The following is a 19,239-nucleotide window of genomic DNA, read 5'->3' as shown; positions in this document are numbered from 1 at the left end:
TCCCTTTAGCACCACCACAGGGGAAATTAAGCATTACATGGTGCCCATTGAAATCAGTGGGCTGTCCGTGTAATACACAAACATGGTAAGTCCGCCAGAGACAGGGATGCTTATTGTAACTACTCTCCCAGTAAATGTAACACTAGAATAAAGGACTGCCCTGTATTTACTCAAAATGCCCTGATAGGGTATTTAAAAAATAATTTTCTAAATTAGACAACTCCCTTTAAGATTATGAAGTGATAGAATATCTTACAAAAGGACAAATGACACAAATTTATGTATGCTCTGAATTTATCTTACTGTAACAATTACAAAATTGCCACTTATGCAAGATAATGTCAGTGCAACAACTTCTATATGAAGAATTGCCTTCTAAAATGATAATAAAATTAAAGAAAAAAAAATATTAAAAAATAATTCTATATATATATATATATATATATATATATATATATATATATATATATATATATATATATATATATATATATTATATTTTTTTAAAATTTTAAATCCTGAAAGAAAATGTTTTAATTTATGAAAATGTTGTTACATATGGAAATAATTTTTCATTTGATCAAAAACTGCAAATGATCTCTTGATTTTACCATTTTAATACTGCAAAATAAAATCTATTTTTAGATTTTATTTATCATAAAACTTCGCAGGAAAAAAAGCACCAAAAATAAATCACAAAGATAAATGGTAACCAGAAGAACAATACAGAATATTGAAAAAAGTCCCACCAGTGTCTGAAAGAGAATGTAACACAAATTGTGAGACTATTATTCCATTTATTTATATTAAGTTAAAGAATTATTAAAAAATACTTTTTTTTTAATTTTATTTTTTACAAAACTGTTATATTAATTATTTTATATTGTTTTGATAATTTACGTTGATAATTTTATAATTAAAACATTCCTTCAAGTATAAACTGCCACTAAATACTTATAATATTTGGCAGATATTACAGTTAGTAATATGTTGGTAACCTGTGTATATTATTTTAGATGACAAAACATGCAATATATACTAAAACAGACATAATTTGTACACTTTGTACGTATATTATTTGTACATTATTGCAGCAATTTTAATTCTGATTATTACAAGTGATTTTTTTGCAGATTTATTCACAATTACAATGCTGTTCTTTTTAGAATATAATAAATAAAATGAAAACTATAATCATAGCACATGACCTTGTCATTAGACCCAGTGATGTTCTTTTTTAATAAAACTCACATTTCATAAAAATGCTTAGTTTCCATTTTTGTTTTTGCTGTACATGCACCCTTGTATAATAAGGGGGTAAAATGTTTACAAAAAATTCTGGGATTTTTTTGGGGGTATCAATGTATGCTAAGTAACATGGTTTAGGATGAAAAAGAACCAACAGTTTTTAGTTTTAACAAAAAACAAGTAAATGGAGAAGAAAAAATGTAAACCACTGCATTTGTTTATAGGTCTGTTGTTTTTTTTTACAATTTTATTATCAGTTAATCAAAATAATATAACAACTGAAAATACAGTAAAATGGTCCTGGCCCGTTTTCTTCAACCCCCAAAAAATAAAGCTATTTTTTGTTAAATTTATATTTATCATATGTCCCTGTGGTTGTATATCTAGGTTTCAATAAATAGGAATATATGAATACATTTTATTTCAAAATGCATATAAATCACATGTCCCAAAGGGTATATATATTGAGATTTGAATAAATAGTAATACTTTAATAAATTATGTTTCAAAATTATTATTAATGATAAATTGCCACTTTTTTTTCTTTCATTAATGACTAGGTAATTTTACAGCACGTTACAATATCAACTAGTTGTGAAATTATTTGAAGAAAAAAAATAAAAATTTTAAATTAAAATTCATATTTAATTTTTTTCATTCATATATTAAAGTTGATCGGACCCTTTTTTTTTTTACTATATCATCTTTTTTAATTTTAGTAAGTAAAATGTATTTAATAGTCTTTATTTTAAATGACTATTAGATATAATTTGATATTAAATAAAATGTATAATAAATAATATAAAATATACAATATATTAATAAAATATTCTTTTGAGAAGCTATTCACACTTTTTGCATATAACATGATCAGATGTATAATAAAAATTTTCAGGCTAATAGAAAATGTGAAATTCCATAATATTTAAATTTTAAGCACTAATACCACTTATTCCCATAATACTCCACTTCCTTTATTAGGTAATTATTAGTGAATCAGAGTTTTCGATTTACTTTTGCATGTGATATATTACATTGAGTAGTCAAACTTTTATTTTTCTTAAACTGTTATTTTAGTTTCACACACCAGCTATAGTATAAGGCCTTGAATGACTAATGAATGGCCAAGCTTTTTCCAAAAATGTTGACATACTGTAGGTAACAAGACTTTTTGAGACTTAAATGATTATATTTCCCAATAAATTCACGTATCCAATTTAATGTAAGTGTACAGTGATATTTTTCAATTTCCACTGATCATACATAGGGGAAAATAACTTGAAAATGTTGAGGGGGAAAAAGGCATGGCTAAGAGGAGTCTTATAATTTGGCTAATTTATTAAAGATGTGCTCGATTTATTAGTGTGAAAAATAATGGTGTATACGGTATATACGATGGTCATGAGGTGGCATAAAGAAGGCGTCGTGTATCATTTCGAAAAATTTTAGACATTTTTAGATTTTTTTCGAAACCAAATGAATAAAATCAAATTATTTTGTACATGCAATCAATAAAAGAGTGAATCTGTGAAAGTTTTTTCACTGAATCAATTTCACAGACAGGAGAATTTCCTATTATGAAGCCATAATTCCCCCATTTAATAGACAATAGATGCTGATATATGGATCTGTGTTTCACCATTTCAGCCTCCATTATGTTTGATGAGCTCTGCAATAGAAAATTGCCCAACCTTTGCTTTCGAAAGTCGTAAAGAAAGAAAAACAAGTAAAAGAGGCGTAAACTATACTTACTTTCAGTTAACATCCAGGGAGTACAGAATCCATCTGATGACAATTTTGTAAATTATAAGCTTATCCTTAAAAGGTTATTCGCACCTTAGACATTTATTGCATATTCACTAAATCACTGGTCGCCACATCCAGGCGGAGAGGGGACTGCACCTGCTCCTATAGGAATCAATAGGGACAGCCACGCACATGTGCATGGCAACCTCTCCATTCATTCTACGCCTAGATCCGGTGAGGCGGAATACAGTTAGGTCGACCCCCAAATTACAAGCTGTTTCGGACACACTGAGTGTCTAGGCATTTACTTGGCAAACGAGATTCAATGTGAAAAGAAGTAAAGTTATGCATCTGCGTACTATTAATCTGCATTTACTGTATGTCCTAGGGTAGCAAAACTGGAGTCACGTGCAGAGAAGGAACTGGGTGTGCTTTTAAATCACAGACTAAATAACAGCATATAATGTCAATCAGCTGCATCTAAAGCCAGATGTGTCTCATCTGGAATATGCAGTTCAGTTTTAGGAACCGGTTCATAGAACGTATGCCAGGTAGGTGGAAAAGGTACAAAGAAGAGCAACTAAACCGATAAGGGGCATAGAGAATCTTAGTTATTAGGGAAGAATAAATGAATACAGATGTCTAAGGGGAAAGTGAAAAATCTATATAGGTATATTAATGGCCCATACCAAAAATATGGCGAAAAGCTGTTCCATGTAAAATCCCCTCAAATACAAGGGGGCACTCCATCCATCTGGAGAAAAAATGGTGTAATCTCCAGAGGTGACAAACCTTCTCTACTGTAAGAACTGTTAATGTGTGGAATAGCCTGCCCTTTTAGAGAAAATTGTCTCATGCCCTATGGATTTATTTTTGCTTTCCTCTGGATCAACAAAAGGAAAATAAAATTGTAAAATTAACCCTACCCCTTACCCTTATCCAGCCCCTGTTTGAACATGATGAACATGTGTATTTTTCAACCATACTAACTGTAACTGAACATGGTGTTTCCAACAGTCCCATTCTTTTCTAAGAACTCTCTGGCCGAAAATAGGGACTTTGGGTTCCTTGTTCCATAATAGTGGGGATCTCAAAGGTCCCTCCCACACCTATCATACATTTGTTACCTGTCTAACTGACAGGTCATAAAAGCACAAAAAAAAGTGATCTCATCGAACAGTAAAAATAAGCAGGAGAAGCCTATGAGAACTTACAGTTCAACCAAATTGAGTAAATTTTCTATATCAGTCAAAATCTGTAACATGCAACTCAAATTATAAAAACTTTGGAAAGTTTCTACAGAAGGACCACAGATCTGCAAATAGATCATAGAAGATTGTTTAAAAAAAGTCTCCAATGTGCTCTCCTCGTTTTCAAGGTTTTATACACAGGATCTAAACGTATATTACAGCCTAGAATTCACCATAAGGAAAACAAACCAGATGTAATAGTAAAATTTTAGTTTAAGTGGGATCAAAACAGTTTAGTGATCTGGGTATCTGGCATTTGGAACAACCCCTTTTAAAAAGAAGTTGTAGGGGTGATCATCTGATCACTGTGGGTCCAGTTATTCTAATCCCCGGCATTCAGCTGTTATCGACAGGGAAGATGTATCTACCTGCTTCTGCCAGTGGAGGGGTAATGTGGCATTACATGGTGGCTATTCAAATCAATGGATATTAATGAAATGCATAGATGAGCCGGACCCGCCAGAGTGAGAGCCCTTGCTCGCGACCACCCCCTATCATGTCCATATGTCCTAATAGAGAATATAGACAGGGCCGGGTGGGTTGTCTTTATAAAACAACCCTTTTAAATTGTTTCAAATAATTTAGAAATGTGGTTATTCACTTTATTGAGTATTCGATATATGATTTTACCAATTGTACTAAATTGGGACCAAATGTTATAAATAATGAATGAACTAAATTTTTCAATTATATAAATGGGAGCTCTCGAGTTATTCATTTTGATTATCAATTAGGGAGTCCTTCAGTCCCCCACCAGCACTCCTGTAGTCCTCAAGGGAAGATAGCAACGGGGTTCCAGCTCTGCAGCAGTGGTGGGGTCGTGGTGGTGGTTGTGATGGTGGTGGCGGTTGTGATGGTGGTAGTGGTGTTGATGGTGGTGGCGGTGGGGAGTTATAAGATGAGAGGGTTTTTTTTTACTGTGCGTGTTGGAGATAGTGGGGGTCCTTTAACTTATTGAGCTGACACCCCAAATGATATTAGAAGATATATATAAAATTTTAAATGACCTTCTTCATTTTTATAAATTGAAACAAAAAATAATAATAATTTCATACCCTCTGTTATGTGGAAGACGCATTTTTAATGTATTTTGTTATAATATATATATACATCAATATCTTCTCTATTGGCAATGAGATAAAAAGCTAAAAATAGATAAAGCGATATAATTCTGAGCCCTTAAGACAGGATAATGGGCTGTTGGAGAAAGAAAGAGCAGCCTATTTTGATAACTACAAAGTGCCAATATGAATCATATCTCTGACATCTTGAATAACCAGAGGATTCGGGAAAGTGAAATCTTTCTCCTGTTGTTTTTCACTAGGGTAAAGCCTGTCGAAGAGGCAAACACCATGTAAAAATTGAAACGTTCGAAGTTAAGTGCAACATGACATTGATTTCTGGATAACCTTTAGGTCACTGTATGTATTTGGAAGAAAAATGGAACAGGGATTTTCGAAAGAAAATTTTTGCAACTTCAATTTAAAAACAAAGGGCCAAGGGGAGCTGCCTACAATCTAACTATACTCGTGTGTATCATTTATTCAGCATTTATGTGAACAGTTCTGTTTTTTTGCAGGACTATCCCACAAATGGTACAACAAAGAGATGGGTCAAATACAAATTTACAGCCAGTTTGAGGGGTTTCCAGGAGGGCGAACAGGGTTTCAAAAAAATGCCCCACTATGTTGGAAGGTATGGATTCAGCAATATTTGTGGAACCTTGTTACATTATTTTTCTGGAGAAAAATGAAAAATTGTAAAATAATCAACACAATGGACCTCAAAAGTAACAGAAAAACAGGCTTTTTTTGCCCATAGCAACCAATGAAAGTGCAGCTTTTAATTTTCTATAGCAGTTTAAGAAATTAGAGCTGAGCTCTGATTAGTTACTATGGAAAACAAGGCATAGTTCAATGTGTCCTTCTAATTCCATATGGTAGGAAAGCGCAACGCACGGGGGTTAGGGGGAGGCGGCGGGCATTTGCCACATTTTTAAATCATTCTTTGGCTTTCAAAAATAGTTATCTAGTTACTCCACAGTCTTCATTATATATTTTCTCTACATTTTACAGCAAATGTGAACTAGTGATAGTAAGCACTTAATGCTACAAAAAATTTAAAAGGTGGGTAAGGGAACACACCAAAGGGCTGCGACCCAATAAGAACATTTGCCTTTGTCAAGTATAACAGAATAAACTATAATTTCGTCCAGGAACGAAATATGCTATTAAAGTGGCATGATATATATATGTGTATATATATATATATATATATATATATATATATATATATATATATATATATATATATACTCATATATATATTTATATATTCTGTAATAACAAATATATCTCACAATATCACTGAGTTATTCGGCTCAACTGTGTTGTCTCCAGTGCATCATGCATATACAACTGATAAAATAATATAAAATAAGGCTATAAATACCAGATATCCACTGAAATCCTCAAGTTCCTCTCTATACCTCATAGTTACGATTGAGACGTCTACAACTAGACAACATGCCTGACCACACGAGTCATCCACAGTCATTAAAAAATAAAAATAAAAAGTATGAGTCAAAATAAAAAATAAGACAATGTTGTGTCTGAGGTAAAGGAATCATGATCTCAGTCACAACAGCACAGTGGTCTTTCGGCTTTGGCTAAAGAGAAGAGAGTGCATTGACTACTTCATATACAGAAGTGACCATTGAAGGCTGAGATAAGAAATCAAGACTCACCACTTGCACAGTTTACTCTACTTGACCAATATTCATTGCATCTTTCTAAAGATCATCTTAATTACTGTTAGTTGTAATCCGGGAGTATATTATTCTTTAAATCAGAATTTATATTGACGCTCGGGAGACCCGTTTTCCCATCCGACATTATTTTCCAAAACTGGATCCAAGAACAGAGAATACGTTTTGCTTTTCCCCAGTTATGGAGGCCATTACCTTTTTTGGTTAATCATGAAGGACTGGTGATTTGGTATCTCGAATGTTAGTGTGAATTCAGCCTAAGTCTGCATTCAAATGGCTGTAAATTTACCACTCGTATTTTGGCTGCAAGACCTGGGTTCAAAGCAAGCAAACTTAGATCACCATAAAAACCGATGGTTATTTAAGTTTGGCTCAAATGAACCACATGGAGGTCCAGGTCTTGATTTCGTAATAGAGACGTTAAAATGCGTCCGCATTTCAGCTGAAGTTTAGGTTCACTTATGCTAAGATTTGCCACATGTCACTTAAAACGTTTCTTTAAGGGGTTGTCTGCTTTATGCATCCCATTTTCATATGCCCTGGGGTCTCTCGTTATAATTAACCATTAGGTAATCTTTTAATAAAAAGTTCTACAAGCAAAAGGTTTCGGGGCAGCATCTAACAATGGTTTCAACAGCTCTTTCGCTCCTGTAGTCCTTATGAGAAGATGGTTGTGGATCCCCAGCATGGGTACCTGAGGCCTCCACCTGCTCTAGACCTCCCTCTATCAGGTAGAGCAGAGATCTATTGTAAAGAGTGGATCACTTCTGCTGGTGAACTCGGCTCTGGGTGGCCAACAGGTGTCTTGTAACATCCCATTTCAATGGACGTTTGCTGTTCGCATCCCCCAACAATAACAGCTGAGCGTGGGTGTTCCCGGTAGTGGAGCCCCCTAAAATTAACTCATTAACAGGGCATCTATGAAATGAAGAGGGGTTGTACAAATCAGACAACCTCTTTAGCAGCAAACTACACTGTTTATCTAGTAACAATTCATGCTAACAATGCGCCACTTTCTAGTCTTTTGATAAAGCGCCTCGGGCATAATGTTATATGACAAATAGCAAATCCCAGGAAGGGTGAACTTAAATGTAATTGTGCACCTAGTGCCAGCCAGTCAATAGGGTGAACAAAAAAGTGTAAAAATGCAGCCTGTCAACTATGGTACTGGTAGTGACATCATTGAGGCATGAGACTGTACCTTTATCCTATTAATTCTAGAACATAATGACACCACTGATGAGTATTTAGTGACCAACACCTCATTGATGCCACTATCTTCTAGAAAAGGTCAAGCTACAAGAACCTGGCTGCCGTTGGTACATGCTAGGTACTCTTAGGCCAATGGGGGATTACATGATGGTCTAATCTATTTCGGAAAACAACCAATAACTATTCCAACTCCCATCTCTTCAAAACAAAACGAATCGCTCTTAAACCAGCATATCCCTTTATATTTGTCCCCAATGCTTCAAAATACCATGCAACATCCCATAAAACAAAAGACACAGTTTTCGAGTAAGCTAAAATGCTTGATTTCATCAAATGACTGGCTCAGTGCGGCAACTCTTGTAAAGAGATTAAAAAAGATAATGCCTCAAAGTGGATGATCATGGCGTGGGATGGTAACCGGTGCTCTTGTTTTATGGTATACTGTTATCAATCCTACACAGTTCGATCAGTACAACCACTGAAGGCCACCTCAATAACAGTATGAGAAACATTTTCTGCCAGTGATTAGATGGCAACTTTACTCATGGAAAATAAAAGTTATATTGGCGCTTATTTCCTAATATACAGATTTGTTAGATGTTTGTATTCAACCATTGTCTGACAGTCCATAATATATCCACAACTTTAGGGAAGACTCTGCTTGTGCCTCAATCTTGTTGTCCTATTCTCCACTCTTACAGTAGAATCTAAAACTCTTTCCATAGAACACATTTGACCTTCTGCCTACATGACTACATTTTATGTTGACAGTAAAGATGTAGGAACACAAAAATTGGGGCACAGTGAAATTGGAACACTGCAGTGCTAAAGTAATTTTCTTATTCATTGGTGCCTCCAGCTCCCGAATGTACTTCATGGCTGAAGATGAAGCCTTCATTGCCCCCCTTATAGCAAAATAAGCAGCTGGTGAATCAATCATTTCAGGAAAATTCTGTGCATGACTTATATATATATATATATATATATATATATATATATATATATATTAGACGATTGTTCTTGTTTTGCTTTTCAAATTGACTCAAGGTAAAGTACATTCATACTCTCCTCTCCTGGGACCTTGTAACAAACCTTTTTAGGTTTGAGGGGATGGATGCAAGGATGAAGTAACTAGGAATCAAATGACTTGAAATCACCTCTCCAAGAAAAATTTCAGAGCTCGGTCAATGTTCATTCGATGGCCGACTCTTGTAACACCAAGGTCAATGTAATCCTCCTTGGTCAGTGACGGTAAGTGGCTGCCATCAATTTCATTGTCTAAGAAATGTTCTCGATGTTCACCAAGATTTAAATAGTCCAACCAATCAGCCACATCATATTTTGTCCAAAAGTGAATGGGTTTAGAGGCAAACGGTTTCTCAGTAGGGGGTAGAATGAAATGAGTTGGAGATAAGGACCGACTGCCCGTTTGGAAGCCAGGGAAAGCATCTCCTCCAGCTGTGGGGGATCCTCTCAGGTCAAAGACCCCTGTGTAAACAGGGGCAGAAGGCAAGATGGGTAGAGAAGATGGACGTGGAGTTGGACTTATTTTGTGCTCCGTGGGCAAGGCTGACGGGCTTGGTGCTCTTCTCAAGGTAGGACGAATGTCAAAATCCACACTTTTTGGGTGTTTTGGAGTTGGCTGTGGAGACTTAGGCCAGTTATGAAATAAACTGCTCACAGGTTTAGTAGAAATGAGTGAAGCAGCAGAGTCCTCAACTATCCTATTAAAAAAAGACAGAAAAAAAGTAAACAAAAAAAATATGGTTCCAATAGTTAACAAGCAATCTATTGGTAACTTTTACTAAATTCAATGGAGGTACGAAGGAAATAATATTATTTCTGAAGCCTCTACATTCAAACCAAAGGCTTGGGAAACACTTTTTGAACTTTTTGAGAGTTGGCTATCAAGAGCAATCACTATTGACATTCTGAAGGACTAGAAAATATTAGGTTCTCCTCCATAAATGCCAAATATAGGTGGCTAGCCTGTAAGTCAATGTTAAACCAGAGACACCCATCTGTAGACGTCATTGTTTCAGTATTGTTGTTGCTCCTCATCAGTGCAGAGTAGCGTTCTGGTTGATGGTGTGAAAAGCTGTGTGTGCAGCCTCACCAATAAATAGTGATTCTTCTTGCAGAGATTCAGCTAGAAGGAAGTTTTTAAGGCAATGCTCCTTTTGAAAAGTATGCAAAAAAGGCAATACAGACAGTACAACATCCCACAGAACCCTACTCTGTTCTGATGAGGAGCAGCAACTCTGAAACAGTGCTTTCTACAGAAAGGGGTCTATGGTTTATCTGTTTGAAAGCTCTGTAAGGGATTGTACATTGAATTTTGCATACTTTTCCTGGGGAGCATTGCTCCCTACTAGCTGGATCGCTGCAAACAAAATCACCACCTTTCGTGTGGCATCTTACCCAAAACACAAAAAAGCATTTAGGCCACATATTGAAATTTCTCAATAAATTTTATGAGTTAAATTATTCATAAGTCTAGTAGCTAATCTATTACAGTTCTGTGACCAATCCCTGTTCATCACAGCCCCTTCCGCAACATTGGATTACAGAATTTCTTGACAAAAGCCCAGGTGATTCTATCATTAGAACAGATACACAGTTCTATCATTGTGACTCATCTCCTGACTTATCTCAGGATGGGATCTGGAGCTGGGAACTACGCCATTGCATAAAAAAAAATATTTACTCTTACATAGAAATGGTTAAAAATGAATTTGACCTCCTGGTAATAATTTTATATGTGTATAATATGTAAATTAGAGAGGTCATAAAAGTATAAGAGAGAGTCCAACTTCTGGAACCCCACTGTTACTGAGAAGAAGTCCAGCCACTCTCCATAGAAATGACTGGTAACATCAGAAATTTGAGCACTGCTGCTTCCAATGCAGGGATGTAGCTAGGGGTGTACTTCCGGTTCAGCGTCAGGACATAGTGTGCGGCAACGCATCCGGTTCAGCGTCAGGACATAGTGTGCGGCAACACATCCAGTGTCCTGAGCTGAACAAGAGCCAGGAGTGAGAAGGGTAAGTGTATAGTCTGGTCTAGGGACTGAATTTTTTATTTTTTTTGTCTGATGTAGATTCTGAATTGAATTAGTGGGTCTGGGGTCTGAAATCAATATAATGGGTCTGGTCTGGGGTCTTATGTGTAATGTGGCAACCAAAATATTGAAAGAACTTTAGATCAGTAAATTTTAGAGATGTTGTGATAATGCTAGACTAGAAGGCAATTGTGCCTACAAATTGGAAGGGTGGGCAATAATAAAGTGACACCTTCAGCAGAGCCAAGTTACATGACATCCCTGACTACATACATTCAGGACAAGTAGGGCAACATGGAGTACTGTTCTTTTTATATTTTTGATAGTCTTGTAGTATACTTACTGATTTCTTTTTCAGGCAACATGGAGTGTCAGATTGGCACATTGAGAGACCATTTAGTCATTGCAACAACTACTTATAGAGTCCTTATTAGTTAAAGTTAGAGATATATTTCTGGGAGACTTATTCTTAAACTATACACATTGACCTGAAACTAGATCATATACCTTGAGTAATACTTGTAAGAAAGGTGGGGCTGAGGTAACCTTCTAGTCTTTTTTCATGAAGTGCCTGTCACAATTAATACATAAAATAGTATTCACATGTAAATATGGTGAAACCCATGAACACCTAATCACAATCTAAAGATACACAGGTAAACAGTAGAATCCAGCCTTTTGGGTAAGGGTAACTCTATTTTTGGTATAGTCCATCAACCAGAACTGGAAGATAAATTTTGGCTTAAAATAATCTGGCTGCCCTGGGCAATGGGGTATGTCAGCAGACCAAACTTTATGCAGGACTCAGGGCTGACTAAATACTAATATAAAATACTACACAGCAATTTAAAATATTTAAAAAAAAAATACAAAATCTAGGTTTCTACAAAACATGTCATCCCATGCTATCATACTTTATCCAAGACACCTACCTGTGTCTTTGCAGTGAAGTGGGTCTTTCAGGTGCAAATGATACTGCAGATTCTGGTGGCCTGGACCACGAAACTCCACTCATATGCTGAAGCTTTGAACTTAACTCACTCATCATATTTGACTTAGATACTGGAGAGATTTTTTCCTGGTAGTCCTCCCATGGGAGCGTTGGAGATTTTCTCTGACAATCCTTGACTGGCTCTGAAGGAGCACAGAGTGAAGGTCCTTTAGAGGGTGTCAGTGTGAAGACGTTTTCTGAGCAGGGAGAAACTGAAATGGCGGTACTGGTGGCAGTAATGGGATCTCTAAGTAGTCCAGGTGTTCTACTTGGAAATGTCCTTGACCGAATCTTATTTTGGACAAGAGGCTTATCAGCACCGAATGCTTGGCCATCTAGATAAGTTATATAAGTATCTAGTAGTTCTGTTCCTTCGGTTGAAAGTCCAGACATACTTGATAATGTTGAGACACTACTAATAGTCTCTAGATGGTGATCACTGCTGCTTCGACTATCAATCTCTTCAATGCCAGAATCAGTCACTGTCTCCATAGTGTCTGATGCTGGTATCTGAATTGATGACACGACAGAGGAAAAATTGACGTGAGGTTCTTTAAGTTCTGGAGTCCCCTGGGTTAAGTTGGCTACTTCACTGTCATAAGAAGCGAGGCTAGAAGTTGTAGAGTCTATAGCAGCAGTGCTACCAGAGTCAGGAGGTGGTGGGGGCACAGGAGGCGGAAGGGTGGGAGCCCCACCTGATGCACCTGGAGGAGAATCAGGCTTATCAAAACTGTTTGAAAATTCTAAGGGTGGAGGAAGAGGCTCTGTAAATAAAAAATCATCATCTACATCAATTGAAGGTGCTGGCGGAGGCAGGACTAATAATGGCAGTCCATTCTCTTTGGAATTGGACTCATGTGTTTCTGAATTTGTGCTAGGTAATGGGGTGTGATTCACATTTGGGTTGCCTAATGATCTTTCATTCTTTACTTCCCTGCATAACGAAAACTTATTATGAATTTCTTCATCTTTGTGGGTGGAGTTCTCCATGAAGCGCACATGAAGTTCTATTTTTTCTTGGCCGTCTGTCCTCTTTTCCCAGGATTTACCATGTTCTACTCCTTGGAGCAACAAAAGAGCAGGAGACCGGTGACCAGAACTCTCGTCTGACTTTCTTTCACCAGTTGGGGATACCATACATGGCTTAAAATCAAACTCTTTTCTTTTTGTGGGTCCTGACTCCCAAAGTCGATGTGGAGAGCTACTACGGGACTCCATTGGAGACTTTTGTTCTGCAAAACGTGGAGATGATGGACGGGACTTCCTTTCTTCTAATTCATTTCTATTATGCTGCTGTGACTCTTTTAGAGCTCTTTCTCTTGCTGCTAAAGCAAGTCCTAAAGGAGAACTAGGATCTAGGATTTTTCCAGTCAAGGGATGAATAAGTGGACCACCTCCTCCAACTGGGTTAACGCTGGACATTGTCATTGGACTGGTGCATGATTGTAGCTGTGGTAAAAAAGTGGAACACACAGTACTAAAAGCACTAGTGGTACTAGGGCCATATCCCTTGCCAATTTTTGACTGGTAGGAGTATCCACTAGTAGCGTCTCTATTTACAGGTGTCGCAAAATTGGTAGGAACATGTAAATGCATGTACGGTTCACCAGAAAACATGCCCTCATCAATAGACTTGGAATGCCTCAACCTTGGAGCAGGTGTAGGCTCTGTGTCTTCATCAGTGGAAAGAAAAAGAGCAGATTTTCGGCGGGCTTCATTAAACCACTCACGGTCCCGCCGTGCTGCACCGACAATGGCTGCTCCAAATTGGCTTGTAAAATCAATATTATCCCGCAATTGCAGAGATGGAATAGGGTCTGGCTGGATTTCAGCCTCCATGCTACTACCTTGGCTACTTCTTCCACTACTACTGGTTGATGGAGCTTTAATAATGATTGTAGGTATAGGGATGGAACTTTTTTCATGTGACTTGGTAGCCTGTTGCTGCTGGTGATGAGACTGGTATTGCTGCTGTTGTTGATGCTGCTGCTGCTGTTGCTGTTGCTGCTGTTGTTGCAAGTGCTGCTGTTGTTCATTTTCTACCTTTACTTGTTTTACTAGTTGGCCTTTTCGACGGACGGCTTTTGCTGGAACATACATTGCAGTACTGGCTGCTCTTGCAGGTAGATTAAAGTAACGCATCTCCTGTGTCTGAGACCTCCAACTTCTCATATTTGCCTGTGAAGCCATACCTATCCGAATCTGCTCATCAGCAGTTTGTTCAGAATCCTGGTGGTAGAGCTGCTGTAGCTTCTCACGTCTCTGAGATGCATCCATAATTTGCTGGTCAAAAAGACCAGATTCTTGTCGCATTGAAGGGGAGAACAATTTAGAATCTCCAATTTGATTAAAGTTAGGCCTTAAAACTGGGCTAACCCTAGCTGCAGATGATGGTGCAGTGTTATACGGAGGATCAGGAGGAGAAGTTGTAGGAGGGGGAGGTATGTCTTCTGAACTAGGAACAGAGAGACTGCGGTTAAATTTCATGGGGGGTGCTGACAAAAATAGCTTTTCATCATCCCCAGCACCTACAAAAAAATGAAAAAGAAATTATAAAGACTATATAAAAAATGTTACAAAAATTTTAATTCACCAAACTCTTCTAACCATATTTATACCAGTTAAGACAGTGGGGGCTTAAAGATGGAAACCTATTTTAGCTACTGTATGTCTTAAATACTGTTCCTTAGTACGAAACAAGCAACATTTTCTGATCAACGCACCCACAAACTAGATCATATGTAATCCCAATGTGTTATCCTTGTCTTCCTATAGGACTTAACACAAACATACTAAGTTACAGAGCATTTGACTTTTCCTCATTTACCTATCTTTGAGCACTTTATGGGGGGTTGGCTTTGTAAACATGTTCAGAAAAACTTTTACCACATTTCCTGTTAGTCAGTGATGCTTGTGAGACCATCATAACATGGCAGTCAGCATTTAGGATGTAGGGGAACATGTTAAATTACGTAAAAGGACCGGGTGGGGTAAAAATACATAATCAATACTTAATTTGATTAAAACAATACTCCATTTATAGAATAACCCTCACATAGGGCAAATATTTATTTTATTCAAAATAGAATTGTTCAAAAACATACAAAAAACATCTTGATAACTCAATGAGCTATTACGGTGCACGTGAGAAACTTAAACTGAGCTCTACTACTTCTGACCAATGAGGTTTTGGATTATTGTCATTTTTCCATAGTCTTCAGCCTTACAGTAGGTCATCGAAGGTTGTCTCCATAACATTTCCTGTCCCTAAAAAGAAGTTTCCATTCCCTCCCAATGCTGAATTAAAGCTTTATACCTCCACAGTGCAAGATTAGAAGGTATTTCCAGACCATTGGGTTCAGGTCTGAATGATATAATTTTTACTCAAGTCAAGTCTTAAATTAACCTTGATCTTAAGTATTTTCCTATGATTGTCGTGCCTTTATAGTATATACGGCTATGAAATTACTAGATGTAGCATTCTACACCAACCCTACTTACCAATAGACTTTTGCCGCAGCATCATGGCCTGACCAGGTGAAGAGGACAAGTAAGATGGACCCTCATACACAGATTGTGCACTCGAGACTCTATGCTGTCCAAAATTTGGCTACACAAACAAGAGAATATGATTTCAAAAAGCAGCAGTAGGATCACATGATTATTTTATTCTTCTCTGTTTAAGAATCTGTAAGGACAAGCTAAGCTTTAGCTCATATATGCTAATTCACATACAGAAGACAACTACGTATGTATCAGGGGAAAGTTAAATTCTGGTAAGATGCAGTTGCCAAGAGTGCACAATGCTTGGCTGTTGGTGTGCTGTTCAAAGTGGCCATGTTCAACAGTGTAGCGTTAAAGTCGATGGGAGAAAACACAAACAAATAGTGGAGAAACAAGGCATAGGACATGCAAAAAATAAAAGAAAACACACAATTTGCATAAAACCTGCATATTTTGGAAATGTTACAAAAAAACACCAGAAAATTGCTCTAAAGTCTGCAACACGTGAAAAGAGTTTTTGCTGTAGATTTTGTTGAAATGAAGGTCCATGGGTGGTAAATGCCGACAAAACCACCAGATATAGGGCACGGCTGTGTTTTGTAAACAAAATAAATAAAGAAATACCAAAATCAAAAATATATTGCGGGTGATTTATTGAGATTGTCTAAAATAAAGAAAGCATAAACCTAGAGGAGAAGATGTGCCAACTTCATCAAAATGGCACACGCTTTGTGATAAATTTGGCACTTCTTGATAGACATGTTAAAACTTTTTTCTAACTTATGCCGCTTGGTTACCTTACTTCAGACCAGTATTTTGCGCAAAAATTGTGGTACATGTCATTAACACTCCTCGTTCACATAAAAGAGAGCCACTCCCCCTTTTAAAGACACTTTTGAAAAGAGTCTAGTAATGCGCAAAAAGTGTAACAAATATGGCGCATGGCATGTACACAATTTTTGGGCAGAATTGGCCATAATAAGTGTGCCCTATTAGGTGTCAAGAAACGTCACTTGTCACGAGCTGAATGCTGGAGCCGTCAAGCTCAAGGGGGAGTAGTTGGGGAGGGTTTACTCCTGAGAGCCGGAGAATTGCCGAGCTTGCGACCACCCTCATGGCACTTGTGACCTAATTTGCATATGCAAAGTTATTTTTTTCTCTGAAATGCTAAGCCTATCTATGTTTGAACCCCTACCCGGCACTGTTATCGGTTTAGTTAGGTACTGACAGACTCCCTTTAATACGTTTTTAGTTCTAAATTACGCAATCACAAATAGCAGATGTCATAAGTATAGTTGTATTTCTACCTCTGAGGAAAAAAAGCTCTTTGAGGCAGACCGTGATGTTCCCAGAGATGCCATTGTACCCGGGCTGGAGCTCTCGTTCACACTAATAGTTTGCTGGGCTGCTGCAAGAATCTCATCCAGTTTATCTGTATGAAGAAGACACAAGAGTGCAATAATGTGGCAGTGAACAAGTCCTAACTACAAGCTTCTTATGTCTGGTGCATATACAAGAAACAAATAGTTCAATAATTATAAATAATAATATAAGGAAACAATTTGTTAAAAAAAATTCATAATTTAAAGCTATAGGATTCATGAATAGGGTCCTTGCTCTTCACTACCAGTGTCTCAAAACTACCAATTCCCAAATATTTTTTAGCTAGCGGATGAAATCGGGTAGCTGGGGATGACCAGAAATAAAAAAAAGGATCTTCTCCACTCTCGTCCATGGGTCGCGTCTGGTATTCCAGCTCATCCCTTTTCATGTGAATATTGCAATACCAGATGCAGCCCATTGACAAAAAGTAGCTCTGTTTCTGGAAGGAAATCAGACCTTTTCTTTCTACTCATGGACAACCCCTTTGAGACTCATTATGCCTTCCTAGGAGCAGTGAGCTCAGGGGAGGGGTGTAAGTGAACTAACCAATCCCAGGAGAGACCGGTTCTGATTGTCTACACCCCTGCATAATAATATCAGTAGTAGGACACTAATAATGATGTATATAATAAGGAGGTTAAGAAGCATTTTAGAACATCAGGACCAATTTTAATGAAGTCAGATCTTACTTAGTGCCATTTGATATACAGTCCTTTTCTTCTCTGTGTTCTGAGATGGCTCATAGTCTAAAAGAAAGAGAAGTCAAGTTATAAGTTCAGTTTTCTAATACAATATGTTAAAAAGTAGCCATGGTATAGCCAACAGACTACGGGCCTGTTCACATCAGAGTTCGGGTTCCGGTCAACCTTTTCGTCAGCGGAACCGGTGAACGGAAACCTAAACTATCGCTTCCGTTTGCATTACCATTTATTTCAATGGTAATGCTTCCATTTCAGTTTGTTTCCGTTCCGTAAAGTCTTCAGTTTTTTTTCACGGAAACAATAGTGCTGTCGACTGTGCTATTGCTTCCGTGAAAAAAAACCGGAAACTTTACGAAAACAAGCTCTGAAATGGAAGCATTACCATTGAAATTATTGGTAATGCATACGGAAGCGATAGTTAACGTTCGGGTTTACGTTCACCGGTTATTCTGATGAAAATGTTGGCTGGAACTGATGAATGGAACCCAAATGCTGATGTGAATAGGCCCTGATTGGGAGTGAAGGTCACATTACAGGAAGGCCATGCACAGAAGCTTGCTAACGCTACCATGGTAACCTCAGAGCAAGCACGCTCACATTATTGGAGCAGTTAGAGGATCAGAAGGAGAAAGAAACCTCAAAAGACAATAAAAAAATTGTATAGTAGGTGGAAACTTATAAAACATTTTGTTCTGAATATAGTTACATAGTTAGTACAGTTGAAAAAAGACACATGTCCATCAAGCTCAACCAAGGGATGGAAAAAAAGGAAGGGATGAAACAAAAATTCTACGTCTTTGAGGCCCTACTGGTTTATGGCATAAGTGCAGTAAAAGTAATATACCGTCATATAGTCTTATGCTTCTACACCTTTATAGACTAATTGAAGCGATTTATAAGAAACATTAAGAGATGTGGTGTCTGAAGGCTTCTCTATCCGTAAGAGGACGATGATTAAGAAAGGTCTATAGGACAACTATTATACACGAGGCTGCTGTCAGATCAATGCAAATAATCCCATTTTCACATCAAAGCAAAATGTCAATATTAGCAAAAAAAACATAAAAAGAGATACATTCCAGATCTGTGGGCGTAAAAACTGGCAAAGTTCAATTCGTGACACAGATTTTCTGGGAACTGGGACGTGTAAATGATACAGGAGCTCTAGCAAGAGATTTATACACAACGCATTTTTTATGTCAGTAATAATGGTATGACTGCACACAGACATCTCCATGTTCTCTATAATCTAGGTAGACCAGCGGTAGACCGGGAATTGTCCAGCCCAGGGGCAATAAGAGTCATGGGCCCCTTACCGCCTATAATACAGTTACAGTATATATAAAGATATATTATGCAGTTCTTCTGTGGAGGAC

The 19,239-nt window shown here is 37.3% G+C and overlaps 1 protein-coding gene across 1 annotated transcript in view; it reads right to left on the bottom strand.

Moving 5' to 3' along the window:
• Positions 1–6,566: 6,566 nt before the first annotated feature.
• Positions 6,567–19,239, bottom strand: part of SHANK1 (SH3 and multiple ankyrin repeat domains 1) — a 382,494-nt gene continuing 369,821 nt past the window's right edge. Inside the window, exons 20-24 of the mRNA XM_075840236.1 lie at positions 17,852–17,908; positions 17,087–17,211; positions 15,777–15,885; positions 12,217–14,803; positions 6,567–9,947 (exon numbers count right to left, since the gene is read on the bottom strand). Coding sequence (XP_075696351.1) covers positions 9,377–9,947; positions 12,217–14,803; positions 15,777–15,885; positions 17,087–17,211; positions 17,852–17,908 — 3,449 coding nt within the window. The 3' untranslated portion in view covers positions 6,567–9,376. The remainder of the gene's footprint in view (positions 9,948–12,216; positions 14,804–15,776; positions 15,886–17,086; positions 17,212–17,851; positions 17,909–19,239) is intronic.

Source organism: Rhinoderma darwinii, chromosome 10 (genome assembly GCF_050947455.1).
Source record: "Rhinoderma darwinii isolate aRhiDar2 chromosome 10, aRhiDar2.hap1, whole genome shotgun sequence".
NCBI classification, from domain to species: Eukaryota; Metazoa; Chordata; class Amphibia; order Anura; family Rhinodermatidae; genus Rhinoderma; species Rhinoderma darwinii.
The sequence above is the reverse complement of the archived record's forward strand: the minus strand, read 5'-3'. Positions and strand labels throughout refer to the sequence as shown.